Source organism: Silurus meridionalis, chromosome 28 (genome assembly GCF_014805685.1).
Source record: "Silurus meridionalis isolate SWU-2019-XX chromosome 28, ASM1480568v1, whole genome shotgun sequence".
In the NCBI taxonomy this organism is placed as follows: domain Eukaryota; kingdom Metazoa; phylum Chordata; class Actinopteri; order Siluriformes; family Siluridae; genus Silurus; species Silurus meridionalis.
The window spans coordinates 3,675,001-3,700,955 of NC_060911.1; the positions used below are offsets into that span (position 1 = coordinate 3,675,001).

Sequence of the window (25,955 nt, forward strand, 5' to 3'; positions counted from 1 at the left end):
AGCTGAAGAAACGGAGAAAAACATTAGCATTCTACTACAGTGAGTGTAGCTAGCTAGAAAAAAATTGCTATTAAACCTATCGGAAATAGTTTGGGATTTACGGTAATGCTTATACTCAGCCATGATAGAGTGCCCCTGGTGTACAGGGGGGCAAGAGCCTTTCTCGAGGACCTAAAAGTGGCAGGTACTAGGGTTCAACCTGTGACCTTCCAAACAGTAACCCAGAGTCTTAACCACATATACAACACTGAACACTGACGTGCATCAAATCACACACAGTTTCTGTTAATGCTCACGTTTACATCATTATGCAAAGCACCTTACAATTATTTCATTCATACATCAAAGCAGTTAAAGGTTAAGGGCCTTGCTTAAGGGCCCAGTGGTGGTGCTGGGAAATAAACTTCCACAATCCAGTACCTTAACCACTGAGCTCCCGCTGGCCAATTGCATCAAACATTAGAAAGAGGTGGATTGTGTAGATTAAGAAACACTAACATCAGTCACTAACACAGTAAAATTTGCATGTGCTGCAGCAGCTATGGTTTTGGAAAAACGGTGCAAAAAAAAGGATCCACTAAGCATCAAATCCATGTATTGAAACATCTCATTTCTGAAAAAGAAGTGAACTCGCAAGTTCACAGTAATGACCGCTAAGTAATAAGAGTAAGCACTCAGTGCAATCGTGGTGAGCAGAAAAGCATGTCGAAGGATAAACAGCGTCTTAAACCTTGAGGTCTATGGGCTACAACAGCAGAAGTTTACATTTGGTTCTACATCAGGTGTGGTTCAAGAACTGAAATCCAAGGATACAGATAGGGGCAGAGGAAGAAGATGGGAAAAATCTTTGGTTTCAAAGACCAGTTTTATACATTTCTGAACTACTATAAATAGCTTGTCTGGTACCAACAATCATGTCATAGTTACTGAAATCATACACTAGAAGGACAAAGGTTTGTAGACACCTAACTATTTACATTTATGGTATTTGTCAAAAGACCAAATGCAGAGTGACACAGTTTAGGATTAAGGTCCTTGAGCATTTTAAGGGCCTTGCTCAAGGGCCCAGCAGTGGCAGCTTGGTGTATCTTCTAATCCAAATAGTCCAATAGCTGAACCACTGAGCTACCACCTCCCCATAACCATCTGATTGATATGTGCTTTTTTTTAACATCCCATTCCATATTTAGTCCCCATTTGCTATTATAATAAGCTTTACTTTTCTGGGAAGATGTTCCACTAGATTTTGGAGTGTGCTTGTGGAGATCTGTGTGAGACTCATTCGGCCACAACGGTGTTAGTAAAGTCAGGTACTGATGTAGATGAGGTGAAAAGATTCATCCCAAAGGTGTTCCATAGGGTTGACAGGCTACTTAAGATCTTCCACTCTATTCCATGGAAAGGATATCTTCATGGAGCTGGTTTTGCGCTGGAGATGGAACAGGTTTGGGTCTCCTACTGTAGTTCAAGTGAAGGGAAAAGTGAACACTACTACTGTACATCCAAAGACTTACTATACAGTTTTATGCATCCAACTTTGTGGTGACAGGAAAGTCAGTTGTCCCAATACTTACTTTGCTCATGTTAGTTCTCACTCTCCAGTGTTCTGTATTGTTTAAAGACTATAATCACACTCTTGATGTCCCCCAAATGAGGATGGGTTTCCCTTTTGAGTCTGGTTCCTCTCAATGTTTCTTCCTCATAACATCTAAGGGAGTTTTTCCTTGTGACAGTTACCACTGCTGCTCATCAGGATAAATACACATCATTTAACTGTTGATTTCTGTAAAGCTGCTTTGAGACAATGTCTGTTGTGAAAAGCGCTGTAGAAATAAACTTGACTTGACTTGACTTTGTCCAAGTGGATTTGGTATCTCTGTAACTCAGATTTCAAACTTCAAATGAACTTTCGTACTTTTCTCCACTGCCAGGTCTGTGTTCACAAAAACGGCCATCTGGTGTCATCTTCCGGAAAAGGAGCCGGGTGTCGGGATGAGAAGGCTAGAATTATGACAGGGTGAATCTTTCTCTCGGTTTCGATCCGACACATTTTAAAAGGATGTCTCGCGGCTGGTGACAAACGAGGACGGGCTCCAGAAGCAGGGGCTTAAACAGCGCAGAAGCAAAGGTTAGAGCCGGAACATCTATCAAACGCGCACTCGGCGTTAGCGGCGCGCGAGCAGACCGACAGTGATCGAGAAGACGAGCGCGACTTCAGTCACGGGTCAGCAACACGCTCATCTTATTCAGAAACGACGGAAGATACCGCCGAGGAGGGGGAAAGACAGAGGGAGGGAGATTGAACGAGTGATAACAAAGATGCACAAATATGAAGTGTAGATCACGAAAAACTGGTGTGATGGTCACGTTTTCAGGAACAGGAACTTCAAATGTTGGAAAGACAGGCTTTATTTAGGTAATGAATTAAATATAAAGCCAGGAAACAGGACGTTGGGTACTGGGTAGGAAAATGGTGAAGTTGACACTTCTAGGAAGAGAAGGAAAAAAAAAAAGGGTTAAGAAAAAGTTGAGGAGCTGAAGGTGAGAGAATGAGAGAAACGATAGCATCTCTCGCTCTGAAAGGGCCCCCCCGAAAAAAAAAACCTGCCGATGATTTGAGAGGAAGATAAGAATCAGACCTTAGAGAGAAGCAGAGTGTTTATTTAGCATTCACCTCTCCTCCTCTGACTGGAGTTTATCGCCCAAAACATCAAAATCAAAATGGCCTCCGATTAAGTGAGCCGAGTCTAAAGCAAGGTGAACAGGAAGTGGTCCGCGAAGTCGTTTACTGAGGAACAATTTTTCCAAAATGAGTTGTTTCAGGTCTTTTTTCGTTATATTAATAATGTTAATTACACTAAATTATATTAATCTAATATAATATATATGAATGTGAACGCTGACTGCACTCCAGCTCTCCTCACCAACATCAGGACCTGACTTTACTAACACTCATAGCTGAATGAACACAAAGCTCCATGAAATCCTGTGGAACAGAACAGGAGGTTATTCGAACAGTAAATGGGGTCTAAATGTGGAATGTAGATGTGTAATAAGTTCAGGTGTCCACCAGGTGTCCAACATTCCTTTACACCCTCAATAACGGGGCTCCACTTCCAAACAAAACGATTAAAGAGGAAAAATTTGCACCAATGATCTGCACGTACGACGCAGACCGCTTGGAAATGAAAACTGAAATATCACAAGCACAAAAGTGCTCAAAAGATTCTTTAATCTGTACTTAGTTGAAGAACATTTGGCAGCAGTTACAGCCGAGTGAAAGTTAAAGTATATCCAGTGTTTCTGGGTATGATGCATCAAGCTTTTCACACCTGGATTAAGGGATTTTCTACCATTCTTCATGGCAAATCCTCTCAAACTCGCTCAGGTTGGATGGGGACCATCAGTAGACACCAACTTTCAGGTCTCTCCAGAGATGTGCTTCACTGATTGCTCAGTTTATTCGGGTGAACAGCTTTTGGAAGAGTCCTGGTTGTGCCACACTTCTTCCCTTTGAGAATTATGGAGGTCTTTGTCCTCTTGGGAATCTTTAGTGCAGCAGGAATTGTTTTGTAGTCTTCCCCAGATCTGTGTCTTACAACAATCATGACCTGGTTTTTGCTCTGATGTACATTATCAGCTGTGAGACCTTTTATAGAGAGCTGTGCGTCTTCCCATATCATGTCCAATCAATAAACTTATCCACAGGTAGACATCCTCTATTCTCTAACTACTCTGTAAAGCAGGTAGTTCAGGACGTGTAGGAAGCAGCGAGTTGTGTTTTTGACACTCTTGTCTTTTCCGCTTTATTTATCTTCTACCCACTTCAAAGTGATGTGACAGAACTCAAGCCAAGTGCCACCATGACTCTGTGTGTGTGTGTGTGTGTGTGTGTGTGTGTGTGTGTGTGTGTGTGTGTGTGTGTGTGTGTGTTGGAATCTGTAGCCGTAGGCTTCAGTCTACAGTCATTCTCTTCACTCAGATTAAATCAAGTACTTCACTGAGAAGTCTCCTCTTTAATTCTCTCTCTCTCTCTCTCTCTCTCTCTCTCTCTCTCTCTCTCTCTCTCTCACGCTTTGTTAATGGTATCTGTAGCATAATTCTTCTCTAATTTCTTACCTCAATACATTGTGCAAAGGAAGGAGAGGAGAGGAAAGAAGAAAGGAGATCAGAGGAGAGAAGAGGAGAAAGCAGAGGAGAGGAAAGGATAGAGGAGAGAAGAGGAGAGAAGAAAGGAGAGCAGAGGAAAGAAGAAAGAAGAGCAGAGGAGAGGAAAGGATAGAGGAGAGGAGAGGAGAGGAGAACACTAAAAGGAGAGTGGAAAGAAGAGAGAGAGAAAAGGAGATGAGAGAGTAAAGGAGAGGAAAGAGTGAGATCAGAGATGTAAAACAGAGATCGTTAAATTACAGAAGAGCAGTATGATGTAGTTCAATATCAAGAAAGACATCAACCATCACCATCATTTCTCTGCCAGCTGCTGTGTGTGTGTGTGTGTGTGTGTGTGTGTGTGTGTGTGTGTGGAATGGGGGAGTGTTTTATATCCTCAGAGCCAGTATAGATTAAATTCTTGATTACCAGCTTTCTAAATCTTGTCTTCGCTAGATTAGCACTGAGAACAACTAAGCGCCCCCCCCCCACAGACACACACACACACACACACACACACACACACACACACACACACACACACACACACACACACAGAAAGATGTGACAGTATAGTGACTCATCAGCTCTGTTCAGAAGAGGTGGTGATGTGATATAAGTGCTTTTACTTACAGTGTGTCTGTTTTTAGAACTTGGTTTGGACACAATGTCCCCATAAAGACAGGAATACCGTATCCTTTAAACTGCTTATACTGCCATTATTAATAATATCTATATTTTTTAAGGAGAGGTGAGGTGAGGAGAGGAGAGGTGAGGGTGAGATTAAGGAGAGGAGAGGTGAGGTGAGGTGAGGTGAGGTGAGGTGAGGTGAGGTGAGGTGAGGTGAGGTGAGGAGAGGTGAGGGTGAGATTAAGGAGAGGAGAGGTGAGGTGAGGTGAGGTGAGGTGAGTGATTGACAAAGTTCTGTAGACAGATGAGTCCAAATTGTATATTTTTGTGTAACTGAAGAACTTGTGTAAGACGGAGAACAGGAGAGAAGATGAACCGACTTCACCGTACGACAGGACGCTGAGCCGAGGTGCACCCTGGAGATCTGTAAGAGTTATTTACAGAGCAATCAGAGGTCTGGAGTGATATCTATCATGAAACATCCTGCCCAGTCACTGCACCTAAATCCTATTGAACTGCTCTGGGATGAACTGGATTTTAGGAATAAAATCTCCAACTAGTGAAGAACAACTTTACAAGAGAGTTTTACAAGAGGTACAGCATTTCAGCTGAATGTTTAGAGAAATTAACTTTTTTTTTTATTGGATTTTTAAATTGGGAAAAAAGTTGAACATATTTGTTTGGGCAAAATAAATCATCTCTTAAACACTATATAAGGCTAGGTGTTTCCAAACATTAGACATATATATATATATATATATATATATATATATATATATATATATATATATATATATATATATATATATATATATATATATGAAATGTATGAGAAGCTGAAAAAAAGGTGCTAAAAGTAAGTTAAAATCAGCTTCTCTGGTAAATAAAGCATTAAGCGTTCTGTAAACTGTGTATTAAAATACAACGCAACAGCGACATCTACTGTTAAGAAAGGGCACGGTTTATTGACGCTGATTTATGGGATTTGTTCTTTAAAAAAAAAATTTTCACTTTTCAATTACGGATTTTTGTGTGTTCCGGTGAGTTTTTAACCCACTGTAAAGCTGTGATGTAACACTAATTGTATTGTATAATCTAATACAAACTTTAATGGTTAATAAGAATCTTCCATCTGCAGTTTTCCGATTTATTTTCTATAAATTCTTCTCTCTTTATCTAGTGTGGCAGGTCACTGACAGCATTAGACTGTCAGCTTATCTGATACCAGATGGTCCAGCAACTTGCCACCTCAGACTCAGTTACTTCAGTGTTCATGTGTAATAAACGAATGACAGGGAATTTTAAGGAGGTCAATTTACAAAGCAGGAATGGTCCGGACTGGGATTCAGTCCAGAGCATGGACTGAATCCGGCCATGCACTCATAAAACCTTGCGACAACATGTACAAAAAAGAATAAAATAGAATTCGAACAACTATTAAAATGACTATGTAAAAACTCTTCATTTGGGAAGACATAAGGACTGTATTTAAATTTGGACAAGCAACATTCCAATTGTCTTCTCGGAAAAGACAACATAATCCCTAACAATCCTTGGGACACAAATGCAAGGACTTAATGCCAATGACTGAGTGTTTATAGACAAAATTAGGCCGATCGCACAATCCATATACATAGTAAAGGACATAAATAATATACTGTTTAATAAGGACATCCACAGTACCCCTGCCAATCATCGATATTCCAGCCATCTCAATAAACCCTCCACAGGAAGCCCATGGTCTTGATGGAACTGGAAGTGAATAAGGTATGAGGTTAGGTGCCGCAATGGCACATGGTGTGTGTTCCTGATTGCCCAGTAGCAACAGCTGTGTAACTCCATATGCTGTGAGAATCAGTTATTGCTCTGTGTACATATAGGATATGATGTCCCCTGGACAATTCGGAAGAGAAACACCATCTGTCTGGTTCATCTTCGAGGTTCCACATAATAAAAGTTAATGGTAGTGGATGGTTCTTTCGAGAGAGGTTCTTCTCCATCCATACAAAATGATAGTATAGTTTGTGACAAGCACATGTAGATATTCTTAAAGATATATTATAACAAGATATTTCTTATGACTAAGAAAACTGTGCTGTCTTACACCAAGAAATTCAAAGTCCACTTACTCTAGAGGATCAAACAGGGAACCCCAAATGGCCCATAGCATGAGCAGCAAATCCCATGAGAGGGCAGTTAGCATAGCGCTAGATATCAGACATTGTATGCACAGCCCTTATAAAGTGTGTGACATGAGCTGCTGGCTAAACCACTGCAAAGCTCACAAGACGAGAAAATATTGTGGTCAGATAAACTTTTACTGACAAGAATAAGAGTTCTAGGTCCAAAGATTCTTTGGTAGAGAAAAAAATGTTACTTGGCACCCTTAGAAGTGGAGGCTTAAGATTGAGGACGCCCTTGAACTCCGCTCTCTACCACCAACACTCCTCTCTCCACCACCAACACTCCTCTCTCGACCACCAACACTCCTCTCTCCACCACCGACACTCCTCTCTCCACCACCAACACTCCCACCAACACTCCTCTCTCCACCACCGACACTCCTCTCCACCACCAACACTCCCACCAACACTCCTCTCTCGACCACCGACACTCCTCTCTCGACCACCGACACTCCTCTTTCGACCACCGACACTCCTCTCTCGACCACCGACACTCCTCTCTCGACCACCGACACTCCTCTCTCGACCACCGACACTCCTCTCTCCACCACCGACACTCCTCTCTCCACTACCGACACTCCCACCAACACCTCTCTCCACCACCGACACTCCTCTCCACCACCGACACTCCTCTCCACCACCGACACTCCACTCTGCACCACCGACACTCCACTCTGCACCACCGACACTCCTCTCTCCACCACCGACACTCCCACCAACACTCCTCTCTCCACCACCGACACTCCACTCTGCACCACCGACACTCCTCTCTCCACCACCAACACTCCTCTCTCAACCACCAAAACTCTGAGGCAAAGGTGGTGATTTCTTGTTATTTGTGATCCTTTTTCCTGCACTGTTTCTGAAAAGGTGAACTTTTTGAGAACTGAACGCTATGCCTGACTGGAGAGTGAAATGCAAAAATGACAGATTCTGAGTTGGGGTCAGGATACTCTTACTCTTCCAGTGTCTAAAATCTGTGACAGTGCAGATGTTGCACATTTTCTGTCTCAATCCCAAAAGTGAACTACTGACACAACTACAAAATGATATTCCCTGCACTGACGCAAACCAGTAAAACCTACCATCCCTACTACACACTAGGTGAAAGTTCTAGAATAAATTATGTATACTGAGAGGGTAAGATTCACTGAGTCGCATCGGTGCAAGTTGGCATTTGCAGCACGTTGTGACATTTTGAACATATTTGCATTGGTAAAAAAGATTTATTTATATATAATTATTAGTAGATGAGCTTTACTTTTATTATTCAGAAAGTGGCCAATAATATTTGATATGCAAATTGATTTCTTAAACTGTTTTTCACGACATACATCTTCCTACAAAAGACTTCCTGCTGTGTCTGCAGCAGATACGTTCTTTACCGAGTTGCTCAAAATAAGTACATTTTTCCTACCGGACCAAATCCCCTGAAAAACTACTAGTGTGCCCAAACTGAGGAACTGACTATTCTCCATCACCCAAATAGTAGAAAAAAAACAGGGTGTTTAGTCAAAAAGATTGTGTTTAGGTGACTATGCTATCATTAAACATCAAATTTGGACCTGAATAGAAAAAAGAAAAATACAATAATAGTAACTATATCTAAGGAAAACCAGTGCTCCGTGTTGTACTTTATCTTCCTCACCTTTGGGGGCTAGGTGTAGGCCTTTGTTCCAAGCAGAAGACCATGCAGCAAGCATGACAAGGGCAAATTTGTGACGTCTAGACGTCTGGTTCAGAGCATCTCCAAAACTGCAGCTCTTGTGCGATGTTTCTGGTCTGCAGTGGTCAGAATCTATCAAAAGTGCTCCAAGGAAGGAACAGTGGTGAACCGGCGACAGGGTCGTGGGCAGACGAGGCTCATTGATGCATGTGGGGAGCGAAGGCTGGTCCGTGTGGTCCGATCCAACAGACGAGCTCCTGTAGCTCAAACTTCTGAAGAAGTTCATGCTGTTGATGCTCGATGGGTCTGAACTGTTTTAGCAGCAAAATGGGACCAACACAATATTAGGCAGGTGGTCATAATCTTCTGAGTTGGTGTACCACTCAGAAACAGACGGCACTCCGGTGACGGAATAATGAATTTTGCCCCTGGTGATTTTGCACGTAACGAGTACGTAACAACGAAGATGCCTAATAATACATGAGATACCTGAGGTTCTAGTGACCCTGTCTTTTTCTTTTCATCCAACACCCAACCTCTTATTGGAGTTCCCTTTGTTTCAGGTCATGACAGTTCCACGTGAACGCTCTAAAGATCCGTGAGGTTCCTGTTGAGAGTTCAATCAAGAACCATGACATTGGATTTGTGCTAAATATAAACATTCTGCTAAAATGGCTTAAGATTACAATCACCACAAACTATTTTACACACATCAATGATTCATCAACAGACGATAACATCAACAATGAAGAAACTGTAATGAACGGACATTCGGTGCCACCCAGATGAGGACGGGTTCTCCGAATCTGGTTCCTCTCAAGGTTTCTTCCTCTTACCATCTCACAGTTTTTCCCTCACCACTGTCAGTGCAGGACGACTCGTTAGAGATAAACTTAAAGACTGCTTTATCCATGAAAAAATGAATATTCCTAATTTATGTCTTTTAAGCTGCATTTTTGGGGGGGAAAAAGTAGGTAATGAAACACAAATATTGAACTGAAATGTGAATATTTCATCCACTACAGCAGGAAAAAGCACAATTCAACTGAAATCATATTACATTCTAATACAATCACATATTATTATATTATAAAACGATAGAACTCATTTGAATACATTTGAATAATAATGAGAGAAAAAAAAACGCTCTCGCATACCACATTTTAGGCAAACAAAATATTTAATGTTTATTTAACATTAGTATTTTTGTTTACATACTATATTTACATTACACACAATAGACACTTTAAAATATTCCAATCATTACTTGATAACATTTTTAAAAAAATACGTGTAAGCAGAGACTAGTGAGGGAATGTGACAGTAAAGTGAAAGAAAGGGTTGAGAAATGAACGTTTTCTTAAATTAGCAGTATGAAGAGAGCACTGGATGCGCACACACGACCAAACGCACAAACCCACACGCACCTTCTTGCGCTTTAAGGCGTCTATTAATACTGTAATTATGACCGAAGTGTGAGCAGAAATAGAGACAGTTAAGCGGATAAAAAGGTTTTTTCAGGATGGCGTCATTTCACCGGTCATAGCTTATTGTGCATTTGCAGCCATTTCGCAGCCAGATACAGTACAGTATTCAAGTATGGACGGAATTATAAACAGTGCTTGGCTGGAAAAATGCCTAAAGCTCACAGTAAAAATGGGCCAATCGGTGCGTTCCTGTGAATTATTTACACGTTTTTTTTATTGTTTGGTTTTTGTTATCTGACGCTGGATTGAGATATCGGTCAGTCAGTATTTTTGTGACAGGATTTAATGCGATCCATCCTCACCGGCACGGTTCCACTTTTTTACGCTACGCCTCGACGTAGGATTCGGATTTTTATTTCTGTTGAAATGATGCTAGAAAAACAGGAATTCTAGAAAAAAGAAAAGTAAAAAAAAAACAAACAACTGCTTCGAATTGTAGTCAGTTGCGTGAACGATCACTCGGACAGTACAAACCGGTCCGGATCTGTGTGAAATGTTATCAGGACTCTTCGAGCAGCAACGTTAAAGGGACTAACCAGAGATAAACAAAGAAAAGAAAAAAGAAAAGAAAGAAAAAAAAGCTGTTTGTGAGGATGTGTGGGATTTTAACTACAGTACTGAAGGTGTACATTACAGGGGGCATGCTCACCTCGGGGGGACGCATCAGCGCTTGTTTTTTTCTACACAACAACCAAAACCGGTTTTATTCATTCATACACACACACACAAACACACACAAAGTTAAATGTGGAAAGGTGAAAAGAAAGTCGTAAGTAAAAGAAAGGGAAGTTTTAAAACCATGCGTTTTCCTATTTAAAAAAAGAGGAAAAAATTAAAAATAAAAAAAAGGGGAAGGTTGGAAAATTGTTGAAACCCTGAAAAAGGAAAGGTGTTCGCTTTAAAGGGCTTGAAGTGAAATGAAGACGCTAACGAGGGGAGGGAAAGTGGCGGGTGGGCGCCCTCTATGGCGAAGCAGCGTTTACGGCTTTGCACCAAAACTCTTCGCTTTGAAGGAAAGTTCGACCCTGAAAGATGTTTCTCGCGCTATCGTGTTTTTTTTGTTTCGTTTTCTCTAAAAGATGTTTCTCGTGCCTTCGAAAAGGTTTGTTTCCGAGAAATGGAACAAAAAACGCTCGCGAAGCCGAAACGTTTGGCAGCATTTCGCAGCGTTAAAAATCGCGTTCGCTTTATTGTTCTCAAAAGTGGTTCGGGGTGGAATTGCTTTCCTTCAAAGCCCACCATGAATCTAATCTCTAAAGCTACTACTAGCACGTCTCTGACGTATTTAGGGGACGTGAGCACCTTCGGTATAGATAAGCGAAGGGAAAAAAGAAAAGAAAAAAAAAAAAGAAAAGGAAATTAAATAGTTATTCTATACAGACACCTAAAACTTGAGACATCTTCAGGAAAGCGACTTGTTGATCAAATTCGTTTGTAACATTAAAACGTCACTGTTCTCCTTTCAGGGATGGAGTCGATATTCCGGGGTCGAAATGGACGAGTGAAGAAATCAGACTCTGGTCCAAATTGGAGCTCGATCCAAATCCTGCTGGTCTTCCTCCTCCTGCTCGATTTGGCTTTCAGCTTCGTCTTGTTGGTCTGTGTTTTATTTCCTGTCGCGCATGGCATGTCGTTAGTTAGTTTTTTCCTCTTTAGTACAGCTTCAGCGTCTATTACGTGTTTTTTTTTTCCCGTTGCCTGGATGTTTCATTTATTTCTTGATTTTTTGTTACTTCAGCTTCTTGTCGAGGCTCTTGACGTGGCCGTTGCGTTTGTGTTTGCCGTTCGCGATGCCGTTGTGACAGTGTCCGTTGGCCTTTTCCGCAGAGGCCTGGCGTCTCCTCAAACACGAGGCGAAAACACGGGCTATCCAGTACACGCAGTAGCACGCAAGAAGCAGGCCCGCGCCCAGGACGGCAGCGACATCCAACAGGAAGTACTGGTAGACGGGGACGCTGTAGACGGCCGAACGTAGGTGCTCTGCGCCGCGGTGCCGCAGGATGTAGCTGATCCAGTAGACGGCACGCGTCACAGGGTGGCCTGGCTGATCTTTGTGGATTTCGGACAACTTCAGGGCTTTTTCTCGATACCTGAGAGGAGAGGAGGAACGAGAAAAGCAGAAAATCAGAGAGGCAAAAAAAAAGTTCAAATATCATAAAAGTATTTTCTTTGAAGACTCTAGAGGAGCTTATAAGATGCTGTAGGGGGATTCAGGGCTCCAGATGGTAAATAAACATAGCGTTATTTGTCGCGTATGAACTACAGCGCAGTGAAAGTCTTTCCTTCGCATTGTTAGGAATTTTGGGTCACAGCACAGGGACCCCATAGAGCACCCCTTTGGGCCCAACAGTGGCACGTTGGCAGTGCTGGGATCTTGAACCCCTGACCCTCTGATCTGAGTTTTACCTGTTGATTTTGATGATACGTTGGGAGGCTGGCAGGATGTACATCATCTCCCACATTGTGAGACGCCTGACTCTCGCCAGCGGTCGACAGAGTTCTGTTGTCTCGGTGTTAAGAGTGTGCACTTTCTTTTGTGTTTTATAGCCCAGTTTTAACTGTTGTCTCTCTCTCCTCGTTTCATTCGGCTCCGCCCTCCACCCGCAAACTAGCACTCGTCCATGCTCCAGCTGCTACATACACATATATACTTTATACAGTATATACATATATATACTGTAAACTTTATACAGTATGGTACTGTAAATTGCTCCGTTTTACTAGATGATGTACTGTGATTGGTTAAATTCATAACATTTCACAGTACACTACCCCATACTGGTCACCGTTGTTGAAGACTCTTGAGTGGGCCACGTCTCGACTTTCCGTCATTGTAACGCATCTCCATGGTAAGTCAGGGACTTACTGTATTTTAGAAAAAGTCAGCAAGCCGTGACACAACAACATCCCTGTATATCACCGTTTCAGAGTGTAAAAGAAGACTGAGCAGCAAATCCGCACCTTCCACCTCTGACCACAAGGTGACACCAAACCATCACTTTTGTGCCTTCCTTCCATTCTTTTCTTTCTTGCTTTTTCTTTTTTCTTTTTAAAGACTAAATGCCACACAAACTTAAGATACTAACTCAGGAACTCACAATAACATTAACATTAACATTACCATTAACATTCCAGCACGAAATTGTGAAAACATTTGACAAGTTCCAGTGTGTGACTAATTATTTTTTTTTCTTCCAAACTTAGCAGTGCAAATCGAATGGCGTCATCGTGAACATGCCCGACAGGTTTTTATTAACTCACGTGATGTTGGCTGCAGACACAGCAATAAATGAATCACTCTGAAAAACACCTCGCCAAAAAAACCACCTGTAGCTGTTCTCTTTTTCGCAGAAAGTGTGAGGAAGAAAAATCTCACTTGTAAGACTATGGTATGACTTGGAAGACACAGAAGTCCATCTCTTAACATTTGGGTCACTTTCTGGACATGCAGAACACATCTAAAACACTGCTGTAGTAATAATAGCAAAACTCAAGAAAAGAAGGAAACCATTAGGGAGAAAAGCTCATGCACTGGTCGGCCTGTAACCTAAAACATATATGTTGATTTGTATCATTTGTCTTATACATGTCATGTTATAATCCCTATTACACGATTACACGACCTGTTATTCACTATATCGATTATTTGTCATCTGTAATGTATTTGTAATTAATAACCTCATTGCCTGTCAGTTTCTTTTCTCCTCGAGATCATAGACGCGGTAAAACACATTTCTGAATTCTAACCTCAGTTTCTCTCGGTCTGGGTGAAGCGTCTCCCTGACTGCCTCGCACTACCTGAAAGCGTGAGGAGATATTTTATAGGGCTGTTTGTGCACAATTTTGAACTGTACACACAAACGTCACGCTTGCTCAGATAATGTCCTCCGGCAAACGCGAGTGCTGGCTTCCACTCGACACAAGGCTTTAAACTCGAGTCGCCCTGATTGGACTGCCATTAAAAATTAACCCGGTGTGAGCGTCGGATTGAGGACACCGTTCTCTCCAGGCCTCTTCTGCACAAGACAAGATCACGTTATTCTTTTCTTTTCCTTTTTTTAAAGCCGAACTGCCGCCATTGTGGCTACGCTGTAACCGAGTCTGTACCGCAGAAGTGTTCTGAAATCTGATTGGTCAGAAGGGTTTATTGGTACACCAGCAGCTTAATCAATAAAGTTAATTAATGAGCACCTAAATATTTGACCTTATTGATTTTTCAGCACAAAACATGGAACAGCACCTGCATTGTTGAAACTTTGGATTTAACGGATTTTAAAACGCGTATAAGTGGAGTTTAGGTGACGTTTCGGAGTTTTCAACTGTTGCTGTTTGAAGTTTGTGGTTTCTCAGGAACATGACGATCTGCGATTCTGGTTCACTTCAAGACATAAAAAACATCCGGGGAGTAAATGGATGCTTCTAGATCACAGGTTAAGACTCCAATCTCCTTTTTGCTCACTTCATTTATCTATTAGGAAATATCACAGAGGAGTTCAAATCACATTTGTATATTTATACACACACACACACAGAACTAGAACTTTACTTGAACTAGCAGATCCCCTGTGCACAAAGCCAGCTCCATGAAGATCTGCTTTACATGAGTTGGAGTTCTAGAGCTACACAACCTATTGAACATGATGAATGTAAACACTGACTGTACCCCAGGCCTCCTCACCTGACCTACATCAGTACCTGACTTTACTAACACCCCTATCACTGAGGCTCCGCAACACACACTCCAAAATCTAGTGGAACATCTTCCCAGAAGAGTGGAGTTTATTATAACAGCAAATGGGGACTGAATGTGGAATGGGACGTGAATCTTATGCTCAAAACATTTTTTGTCCATATGGTGTCATAATGTGTCTGAAAAGCATTTAACAGTACCACTGAAGTCCTTCCCCCTCACATCTACAGGTTTTTATCTTTTCAGAGTGACACACCCAGTGTGTGTGTGTGTGTGTGTGTGTGTGTGTGTGTGTGTGTGTTACCTGTTATCCGTCATGATGTTCAGCATGGCTGTGTAAAGATCCTCCTCGCTCATTTTCTTCCACTCCAGCATGATGCCCATGCCTTTAGCCTGCACTCGGGTCATGGTGTCGTAGTGGTCTCCGAAGAGGGGCACCCCGACCACAGGCACGCCATGATACATGGCCTCGTAGATGCTGTTCAGCCCGCCGTGGCTCAGGAACGCCCTTGTGTTTCTGTGCCCTGAGATATGAGAAGGCATTTTATTTATTGGCTTGGAGTACAGAACCCGTTCCGAATGTACACTGTGGACCGAAATTTGACTTGTAAATCGGACACGCCGAAGTTCAACGGACGCAGGCGGATAAAAGGAAACACGGACGTGAACGGTGTTAGTCTAGCAGTGCTCAAATCGGTTGCACCTTTCTTACCATTTATAGTTCATGGATCGTGTTTCGATCATTGGTGGTGGCGTTTTTGATGACTGTAGCATGTGATTCACGTGTACCTCGAGAAACCATTCACCGAGCCTTCGTGGCCTGTGCATGAGGGCGGAGTCGTGCTGGATTTGACCACACCATTAGGACAGAGGATATAAATACTAATTGACTGAAATTAATCCTTTTAATTTAATTTCCGCACAAAAAACTCCGAAAGAGGATTCTTCTCATCTTTTCTCATCTCGTGTGGTGATTTTGGTAGAAATGAGCTGCTTTGAAACTCAAACTGTAGGCAAATACGCTGCCCCTCCCATTACTGTTCTCTCCACGAGTACACTCCTGCAGCTTTAACACCCGTCGGTCTGAATAAGTTGGAAAACTCATATTTGCTATATGAAAGGAAGGAAAAAAGATGGTTGCGTAGGTGATGGTATAATGGTAATGGTATAAAGGCGAGTGTGTGTTGCTACTCATTTCTGTTCATCTTCACACACTAATCAAATCCCGGCTACTTGTACAGAAAGCAAATGATGCCACCTTTAAACGTTTCATGAAAGAAAAAAAACCCGAACCTAAATGATCTCTTGAAGATCCTTAAACCCCATAAAAAGGCACGGACTCGCCAGACGGACCAACAATCTCTCCTGCTCCCAGTTCAGTGTGACTTTTCTTCCCACAGTCTCTACACAACTCTCACGTATATATAACCACAGACCAGTGTTTTGTGTTTGTCAAACAGTAAATGGGAGGTAACCGCAGCCGGTTGTGATCAGTTGTGATGGGGAAACAAAAAAATGGACGTTTTTTTCAGCTTCACCAAAAAACTCTTTGTCGGTTGATAGGATGAAGTTGTGACAATGCAGAGCTTTCAAAACTGTTCTTGTTTGGTTCCTCTTCCATAATAAGGAGATAATAATGTGTGACTTACAACAAATTCACTGAATAAAACAAAGACATATCACACACACACACACACACACACACACACACACACACACACACACACACACACAGGTTGAAGTGATGAGTTGCGAATTTGAGGATCACTGGGTGTGTGTGTGTGTGTGTGTGTTGTCTAAGCTAATATTTAACCAGTAATGATTAAATGAGTGATGTATTGGTGCATGCAGGTGAACCTTCTCTCTTTGTCTATAAAATGGAAGTTGAGAAGAATCATGAAGTAGAAACTCATTCTCTCTCTCTCACTCTCTCTCTCTCACTCTCTATCACTCTTTCTCTCTTTCTTTCTCCCTTTCCTCCTCTCTCTTAAGTACATTTGTTCAGGCAGTATATTTAAAACCAGGGAAATTAGCCCAAAGGTCTGATTAGGCAAGATCACAATCTGCACTGTGTGTGTGTGTGTGTGTGTGTGTGTGCGCATGCGTGTATGAGAACACAATGTACCATTGACAGACATAAGCAGGATGTAAATCAGACAACAATTTACAATCAGATCATTTGCCTTCTCTGACTGTGTGAAGGATGTGAGTGATAGACAGATGAATGAATAAATGTAAAGAATGAATGATTGTGAAGAAGATTCAGAAAAAGCACGAGAGAGAAATAGAGCACGCACAGTCCTTCTGTCAGTTACCCTCTCACACACACGCACACGCGCACGCGCACGCGCACACGCACACGCACACGCACACGCACACACGCACACACACACACAGGCAGAGACATCTAGCACATAGATACATAAACAATTGCAAAGATACAGACATTCAAACACACACAAACACACAAAATCAAACAGATGAACAAGCAGATACACACCACTAAAATAACACATACACACACACACACACACACACACACACACACACACACACGCACACACACACACACACACACGCACACACACACACACGCACACACACACACACACACACACACACACACACACACACACACACAGGCAGAGACATCTAGCACATAGATACATAAACAATTGCAAAGATACAGACATTCAAACACACACAAACACACAAAATCAAACAGATGAACAAGCAGATACACACCACTAAAATAACATACACACACACACACACACACACACACACACACACACACACACACACACACACACACACACACACACACACACACACACACACACACACACACACACACACACACACAGGCAGAGACATCTAGCACATAGATACATAAACAATTGCAAAGATACAGACATTCAAACACACACAAACACACAAAATCAAACAGATGAACAAGCAGATACACACCACTAAAATAACACATACACACACACACACACACACACACACACACACCAAGACAGTTATATGTACAAACCCCCGCCCCCACTTCACTGTTTACATTTTACTTTCACTCATTACATTTTTACACAAATATCTGTACTTAACAGACTCGTTACTTTAGTTTTAATCTAGCTGAAGACATGATCAATATTTTTTCTCCTGATTGCCGTTTTCAGCACATCAACCTTTTTTCTTGTCACAGACGCAGACCAGTTTATGAAGCTCACAATGAGGGAGTCAGTGATGTAAACATGAGAACAGAGACTTTCCTTATCATCATCATCATCATCATCATCATCTTTTCTCCGCTTGTGTTCTATATGGTGGATGTTCAGCCTGGATACATTCATTAGGTAACAACATTTTACATTTTTTTTATTAATATATTAATATGATGTGAGGTTCAGTTACGAGTGTGACACTAAAACCAGAAGTAATAATGGCTACTTTTTACTGAAGCACATGTCAGAGTTTAAACTTCTTTACCTCGAGTAAAAAAGTGCAGTCAGAACTTCAACTCTTACCAGAGTCTTTAAAAACATGAGTATCTGTACTTCTACTTGACAACACACACACACCAACGTGTTTTACTATACTCATGAAAACCTTCCAATGACAATTTTTACTGGAGCCTTGTGGGGACCAGAAACATATATCCCTGTAAACGTGAAATATATATATATATATATATATATATATATATATATATATATATATATATATATATATATATATATATATATTCATATTCTATCCGTGTGGGGACGTTGTGTCACACGTGCACTTGAACCTCGGAAAAAACTTTTAGACATATGTCATTGCTCGTACACAGCAAAATAATAGATTAGAGGACGGCACTTCTGATGACTCAGCACACGTGTGTGTGTGTGTAAACTTACCCAGCAGGTCGTTCTGTGGCATCCACTCCACCAGCTTTGTGTTGTTGCCCAGGTTCTTCGGGGGAACTCCAGAAAACCTGCGTAGAAAAAGGAAGAACACCTGACATCTGGAGTCACATGACCTTGGAGCCATTACACTGGTAGAGTCTACAAGGGACAGATTTCGGGGCCAATCAGCAGAGCCGTGTGTTTATCCGTTTGTTTAGAGTGTACACAGCTGTCACTTCTATAAAACAACGATCAGATTGCAAATAACAGCCGAGATTCAGCTGGGAAAGTAAAAAGTGCTGTTAAAGTCTCGCTGCGTGACCTTTTGCGTGATGGCAGGAAAACATACAGAAATGTATATAATAGTCAATATAGACACTATACATAATATACAAATTATAAACATAATCTAGAAATTATATACATAATATAGACACTGTATACACTAGATGAACACTACTGTATATACACTATATGGACACTACTGTATATACACTACATTAACATTATATGAACACTACTGTATATACACTATATGGACACTATATACACTATATGGACACTACTGTATATACACTATATGAACATTATATGAACACTACTGTATATACACTATATGGACACTACTGTATATACACTATATGGACACTATATACACTATATGGACACTACTGTATATACACTATATGAACATTATATGAACACTACTGTATATACACTATATGGACACTACTGTATATACACTATATGAACATTATATGGACACTACTGTATATACACTATATGAACATTATATGAACACTACTGTATATACACTATATGTACACTACTGTATATACACTATATGGACACTACTGTATATACACTATATGAACATTATATGGACACTACTGTATATACACTATATGTACACTACTGTATATACACTATATGGACACTACATGGACACTAATGTATATACACTATGGACACTATATGAACATTATATAAACACTACTGTATATACACCATATAGACACTACATGGACACTATATGAACATTACTGTATATACACTATATGGACACTACATGGACACTATATGAACACTAATGTATATACACTATATGGACACTACATGGACACTATATGAACATTACTGTATATACATTATATGGACACTAACTGTATATATACACTGTATGAACACTATATACTTAATGAATAAAAACACTATACGTAATCTGCTCCTGATCATTCAGTATGGAACATCTAATACTGCCATTATACATGTTCAGATAGGGTTTAGGGTGAGTGCATCAGAAGGGAAATGACTTAGACAGATTAAATCAATTGGATTGAAGATTTAACAGTAACAACAATCGTAACACATCACAAAACAGTACTGCAGCGTATAGTCATACGTATATAAATATACTGTAGCAAATCGTATGCGAGATGGCGCGAACATCTGTATACTGGTTTAGTCGTCCATGGATGCATGTCTCCGGTTATTCTGGTGCAGACATCGGGGACTTGTTCTAGGCTGCTCATTAGGAAAGATGATCAACAACAACAACTGTTCATTGCTGGCGGCTAAACGAGAGTAGAGGACGGGGAATGGCGCCGTCCCTCTTTTCCACCGTCTCCATGCGACGGCCTCACAGTGGACTTGAGTCAGATCAGTCTCCGATGTGGCTGGCCATTTGAGCAGATGTGCTCCTGAAGGATTTTGTGCAACCCAGCTAGAGAGTGATACGTTACACTTGTGTGTTGTGGTGAATAAAATAAGCAGAAGTCATCTTTAGATACTAGTGACGAGCTGATCGGTGACAGAAAGCACAACAACCTCGTGTAATCGGATCTCTGTGTGTTTTTTCCCCAAACTGTTACCACAAAGTTGGATGTGGCAGCATGAAATTTTCCCGTCACTTAAACAAGGAGCTCCAAACCTGTTCCAGCATGACAATATGCCTGTGCACAAAGCCAGCTCCATGAAGATCTGCTTCACATGGTGTGGGGTGAAAGATGGGATACTCCAAAAGCACATATCAGGTGTCTACAAACCTTTATCCGAATTGCATTAACACATTTATAACATTTACGCTGTATTCCTACAGCGTTAACTGAATGGAAGCTAAATGTTGGGAAAAACCTGTTCTAATCAGGAACGTTCTGGTGCACGACATGTCCTTGTTGTCAGCGTTGTCATGGTTGCGCTCGGTGTCTTGCATGAGCCGTTTTATTTTTTCCTACATCAGCACAAAATGTGCTTTAGGAAGCACTTTCTCTATGCAAAAAAATAAAATAAACTGTGTGTGCAAACACAGCCTGAGGCAACTCTTAATTTTTTTATTAAATGTTTGTGTATGAGAACAAATCAAAAGCTGGCGAGGAATCAAACCTATAAAACTGCTGTGTTCTATATATTTGCTTTGACGAACTGCTGTTTTATTATAGAAATGCATCACTCCAGTAAGTGTTGTTACGGGACAAAATATTCCACTTTAGGGTTAAGTGGAGGCTGCAATTCACTCCCTTCATTAGCGTCATGTGATTTCTCCTTTACATTCGACCTCATGGGTTTATATGTTGTACCTGTAATGAATAAAATCACTACAGCACTATTTATATGACATGAGGTTGGACTGAATTACCCTGAGACACCGTTTCATTCATTCTTGTTTATTCCTTTTGCTTTACGAGTCTTTTCTATAATTACACCATATTAGTTTATGGACACCTAAACATAAGATTCCCTATTTGCTGTTATAATTCCCTCCACTCTTCTGGGAAGATGTTTCACTAGATTTTGGAGTGTGCTTCTTAAGATTTGTGTTTTGCATTTTACCTCATGTTGGGTTGTTGGTTTTTTTTTTTTTGCCTGTTATGGTCACTGGTTATAATACAGACACAGTAATAGACTGAAAAAATAGCCTTCTGTGTTTTAACTTCACTTTGCTTTCCTATAATATGTTTATATTGTAAATACATACACTGATCAGGCATAACATTATGGCATTATAACATTAGGAGCGGTGAAGTGAAAAACACTGATCATCTCTTCATCATGGGACCTGTTAGTGAGTGGGAAATTGAACATTTTGTCCTCAAAGGTGCAGGAAAAATGGACGAGCGTAAGGATTTGAGCGAGTTTGACAAATTGTGACGTCTAGACGTCTGGATCAGAGCAGCTCCAAAACTGTAGCTCGTGGGATGTTTTTGGTCTGCAGTGGTCAGAATCTATTAAAAGTGCTCCAAGGAAGGAACAGTGGTGAACCGGCGACAGGGTCACGTGCAACCGAGGCTCATTGATGCACGTGAGGAGCGAAGGCTGGTCCGTGTGGTCCGATCCAACAGACGAGCTCCTGTAGCTCAAACTGCTGAAGAAGTTGATGTTCAATGAAAACTGCCATTGAACATCAACATGCTGTTGATGTTCAATGGGTCTGAACTGTTTTGGCAGCAAAATGGGACCAACACAATATTAGGCAGGTGGTCATAATGACATGCCTGATTAGTGTATGAATATTTATGTATATTTGATTTATTTATTTATTGATGTACATTGCTTTTTGCACTTCTGGTTAGATGCTAACCAGATGGAGCGTAACGTGAGTCCTGATGATAACGACGGGTCGAATTCGATCGCAACTTCATTTCTGCGCGCTGCCACATTTGCTAATTAAACCGACGAGCAAAAATGTGAAGCGGCGAAGCATAACGACAAGTTCCCTCTCAATCAAGTTTCACACGGTGAGTCACACATCTGGTGATATGCTCCGGCTTGTCGGAAGGGTTTTCCGTTTTGTCCGCCCTTTACACACTCTGCCTTGCAGTAATGTTTGGAGAGAAGGATTATTTGTGACTATGCTGGGAAGTTTGGAGAACTTTATAATCAACTTCAAAGCAAAAAAAGCTTTTACACACACCTTGATTTGTGGCACAGACGGAGCATATGAGACGACTGTATTTACATCGCTTTTGAATAATTGCAATGTCGTCATACAAGGAGAAACATTTGAATAGATGTTAGACGTAGCAACATTATTAATAACGATCCAGATTCAAGTGTCCACAATGAATGGATGCGTTTTTTTGGTACGGTGGGGGAAATAATGATTTGATCCCCAGCTGATTTAGTAAATGTACCCCCTTACGAAGAAATAAACAGTCTAGAGTTTATATGGTAGGTTCATTTTAACAGAGACACAGAATATAAAAATGAAAAAAAATATTCATAAATGAATTTGTATCTGATTGAGTGAAATGAGTACCGTAATTTCCGGACTATAAAGCGCACTTATATAAGCCGCACTGAATTTTACAAATATTTTTATTTTTAACATAAATAAGCCGCACTCTACACTAATGTACTTTACACAGGCTTTAACGAAAGACACGTTACACACGGTATAACGGGTGAAATATGTTGCGCTTCTTTTAGAAGCATAGCGGTATTTTGGGAATAGCCTGCCACTGCATTTCCGGTATTACTGCGTGTGTTCAAGACCGAGGAATATGTCCTTATTATTTTCTGATGCTCATTTCTAAGTTTCTTTGACTAACCCGTAACGCTGTTGCCAAGAAAAATAAAAAAGCACGAGTTTTGGAAACCTGTCTGTGTTTATATGATTTCTGTTGTAACTGGAGTTAGCGAGCTCTCCCTTCACCCAGACTTAACACGTTACAACGGCTTGTATCTAAACAGTAGCCTACCAAGAAAGTCATTGTTCACTGTCTTCATCCTTCCTTTCACAACAATTTCTCTCGGGAGTTTATCTTTTGGCATCGTCGTGCGTTTAAAAAAAAAAGTTTTTTCTCCCGATGCCGTGCAGCTCAGAACACAGGTGAGGTTATGTGAGGTAATGTTATGTCGCTTAGTTTTTCGGCTTGAAGTTTGTGAAACCGGGAAAAACCCAGGAAAAATTCATAAATTAGCCGCTTCGTTGTTTAAGCCGCGGGGTTCAAAACGTAGGAAAAAAAAGTAGCGGCTTATAGTCCGAAAAATACGGTATTTGATCCGGTACCAAATTAGCAAGAATTCTGACTTCCACACACCCAAATTAGTCCTAATAATATATTAATAATATTATATAATAATAAATAATAATATAATAAAACTCGTGTATAAAAGACTCCAGTCACAAAATCAACCTCTTCCATTCAAACCTCTTCACCACCATGGACGAGACCAACGAGCCGTCAAAGACTGCAGACTTGCACAGGGCTGGAATTTCTGGATTATATATATATATATATATATATATATATATATATATATATATATATATATATATATATATATATATATATATAATATGAAGCTACCATATAAATTCTAGACTGTTTATTTCTTTATAAGGGGGTAAATTTACAAAATCAGCAGGGGATCAAATAATTATATCCCCCACCGTATCTTGTATATACAAATCCTTGAAATTCATTTAAAAAGAAACTAATGATCTGAAGTGAATCTTTAGTTTGGATGAAGTGAGGGATCATGGGTGCTGTGTGCACATGAACATGCAGTTATTATTATCAGGCCTCCAGGATTTGGATTCATTCCCAGACAGGTGTTCGAGTAAACAGGGTGGGTGGTCCTACCTCCAGATGACTTTCTGGTTCAGGCGTCTCAGAGCTCCTGCCAGCTTGTAACTGATGTCATCAGAAAGGTATTTCACCCCTGCGCCGAACGACACCACTACGAACCCGTGCTCGTCTGTGTCATTCACCCAGGCTGCAAATTCCTACACACACACACACACACACACACACACACACACACACACACACACACACACACACTTAGTCTCAAAAATACATTGTCTAGTCAAATCCCAGGTACTAAAAGCTGAGATAGGGTTTAATTTTGCAAATGTTTGTGCATCAGAGAAAGGTAAAGCACTTATACATTTGTGGGTCATTTTTTTTCTGTCCCTGTACACGCTGCTTTCTCGGAACTCCGCGTCTGCTGTAATGACCTTGACGTCACGCCTGCGTTCGGGCTGCTCCTCACGACCCACGAGAAGACAAGGAACAATGACGGGGACGTGTGCGTCTTTTAAAGCCGCTACGCTGAAATTTAGGAACGTTCGAAGCAAAAAAATGTCCCCTTAAGACCGTGGTGCAACTTCAGCCTGGAGTTTCTCCATCCTAATGTATGTAGAATTTAATATTGCCAGATAGAAGTGCAATCCACGTGCGCTCAAAGCGGAAATTCGATAAGTTCATCTCGCCGTTCGGATACTGCCGTTGTTTCAAACGTGATCGAATGTGTGAGTATGCTGGCATGTCTTCAGGATCAGTAGGGGTTTTGTGTTAGTTGTGAGTCCAGCTGCACCAGAGTGGCCCGAGTCGGCCTGGCACTGACAATCCGTCCCTTACACTGGTCCCACTGTGCTCCACACACGTTTCACAATGGGTACATTTAATCGTGTAATTCGTGTCTATACACACACACACACGCACGCACACACACACACGCAGGCCCCGAAGGCACACAATGAGTTCCTTTCGGTGATTGGTATTCGAAAACTGCATGTCTAGGCTAAAGAACCCCCCACTCCCTGTTCTGCGCGCGGATCCTCGCCATTTGCTCGCATTTATAACGCGGGTCTTTGTGATCCCACAGAACGAGGCAGGAGCCAAAGTAGGCGTTTGGAAGTAAAGAAAACTGCAAGCGGATTGCATTAGTAGTAAATTTGCCTGGGTAATAAAGTAATAATATACAACACTACAATATCATTATCATGATCGATGACATCGCAACACACTGTACTTGGAAATAGTTGCCGAGCAAGAATTCTTTGTGATTCGGAAAATTCCTCGGATTCTGAAAGGAAAAAAAAGTATCGCATGTTGCTCAGATCTGATTGGACCCTTTCCAGGGTCGTTAAATTCTGTACATTTTGCATCAACATTTATAGCATTTGGCAGACGCCCTCATCCAGAGCGATTAACATTCATCTCATTCATACACTGAGCAGGTACAGGGTTAAGGGCCTTGATGAGGGGCCCGGGATTTGCAGTTTGGCGTGGCTGGGATTTGAACCCACAACCTTTAGATCCAAAATCCAAAGCTTTAACCACTAACCTCCTTTTGCAAGTCGCAGTGCAAGGATTTCTCGGCGGTCGTAGGCTGAGCCGACCTTTGATAAGGTCTTTTGGCGAATTCCGCTTTCGATCTCTCCTAATTACAAAACAGTCAGTGTGTAAAGCAACCCACACCTCCGAGTCTGACGTTCCTCACTGACCTCCGTGAACGTCAAACAAACCTAAT

General features: G+C 41.2%; 1 protein-coding gene across 2 annotated transcripts in view; it reads right to left on the reverse strand.

Moving 5' to 3' along the window:
• Nucleotides 1–9,786: 9,786 nt before the first annotated feature.
• The window catches only part of ugt8 (UDP glycosyltransferase 8), a 34,430-nt gene continuing 18,261 nt past the window's right edge, over nt 9,787–25,955 (reverse strand). For both annotated transcript variants that reach the window (XM_046843199.1, XM_046843200.1), the window contains exons 3-6: nt 24,281–24,423; nt 18,708–18,784; nt 15,107–15,326; nt 9,787–12,202 (exon numbers count right to left, since the gene is read on the reverse strand). In XM_046843199.1, coding sequence (XP_046699155.1) covers nt 11,842–12,202; nt 15,107–15,326; nt 18,708–18,784; nt 24,281–24,423 — 801 coding nt within the window. In that variant the 3' untranslated portion in view covers nt 9,787–11,841. The remainder of the gene's footprint in view (nt 12,203–15,106; nt 15,327–18,707; nt 18,785–24,280; nt 24,424–25,955) is intronic.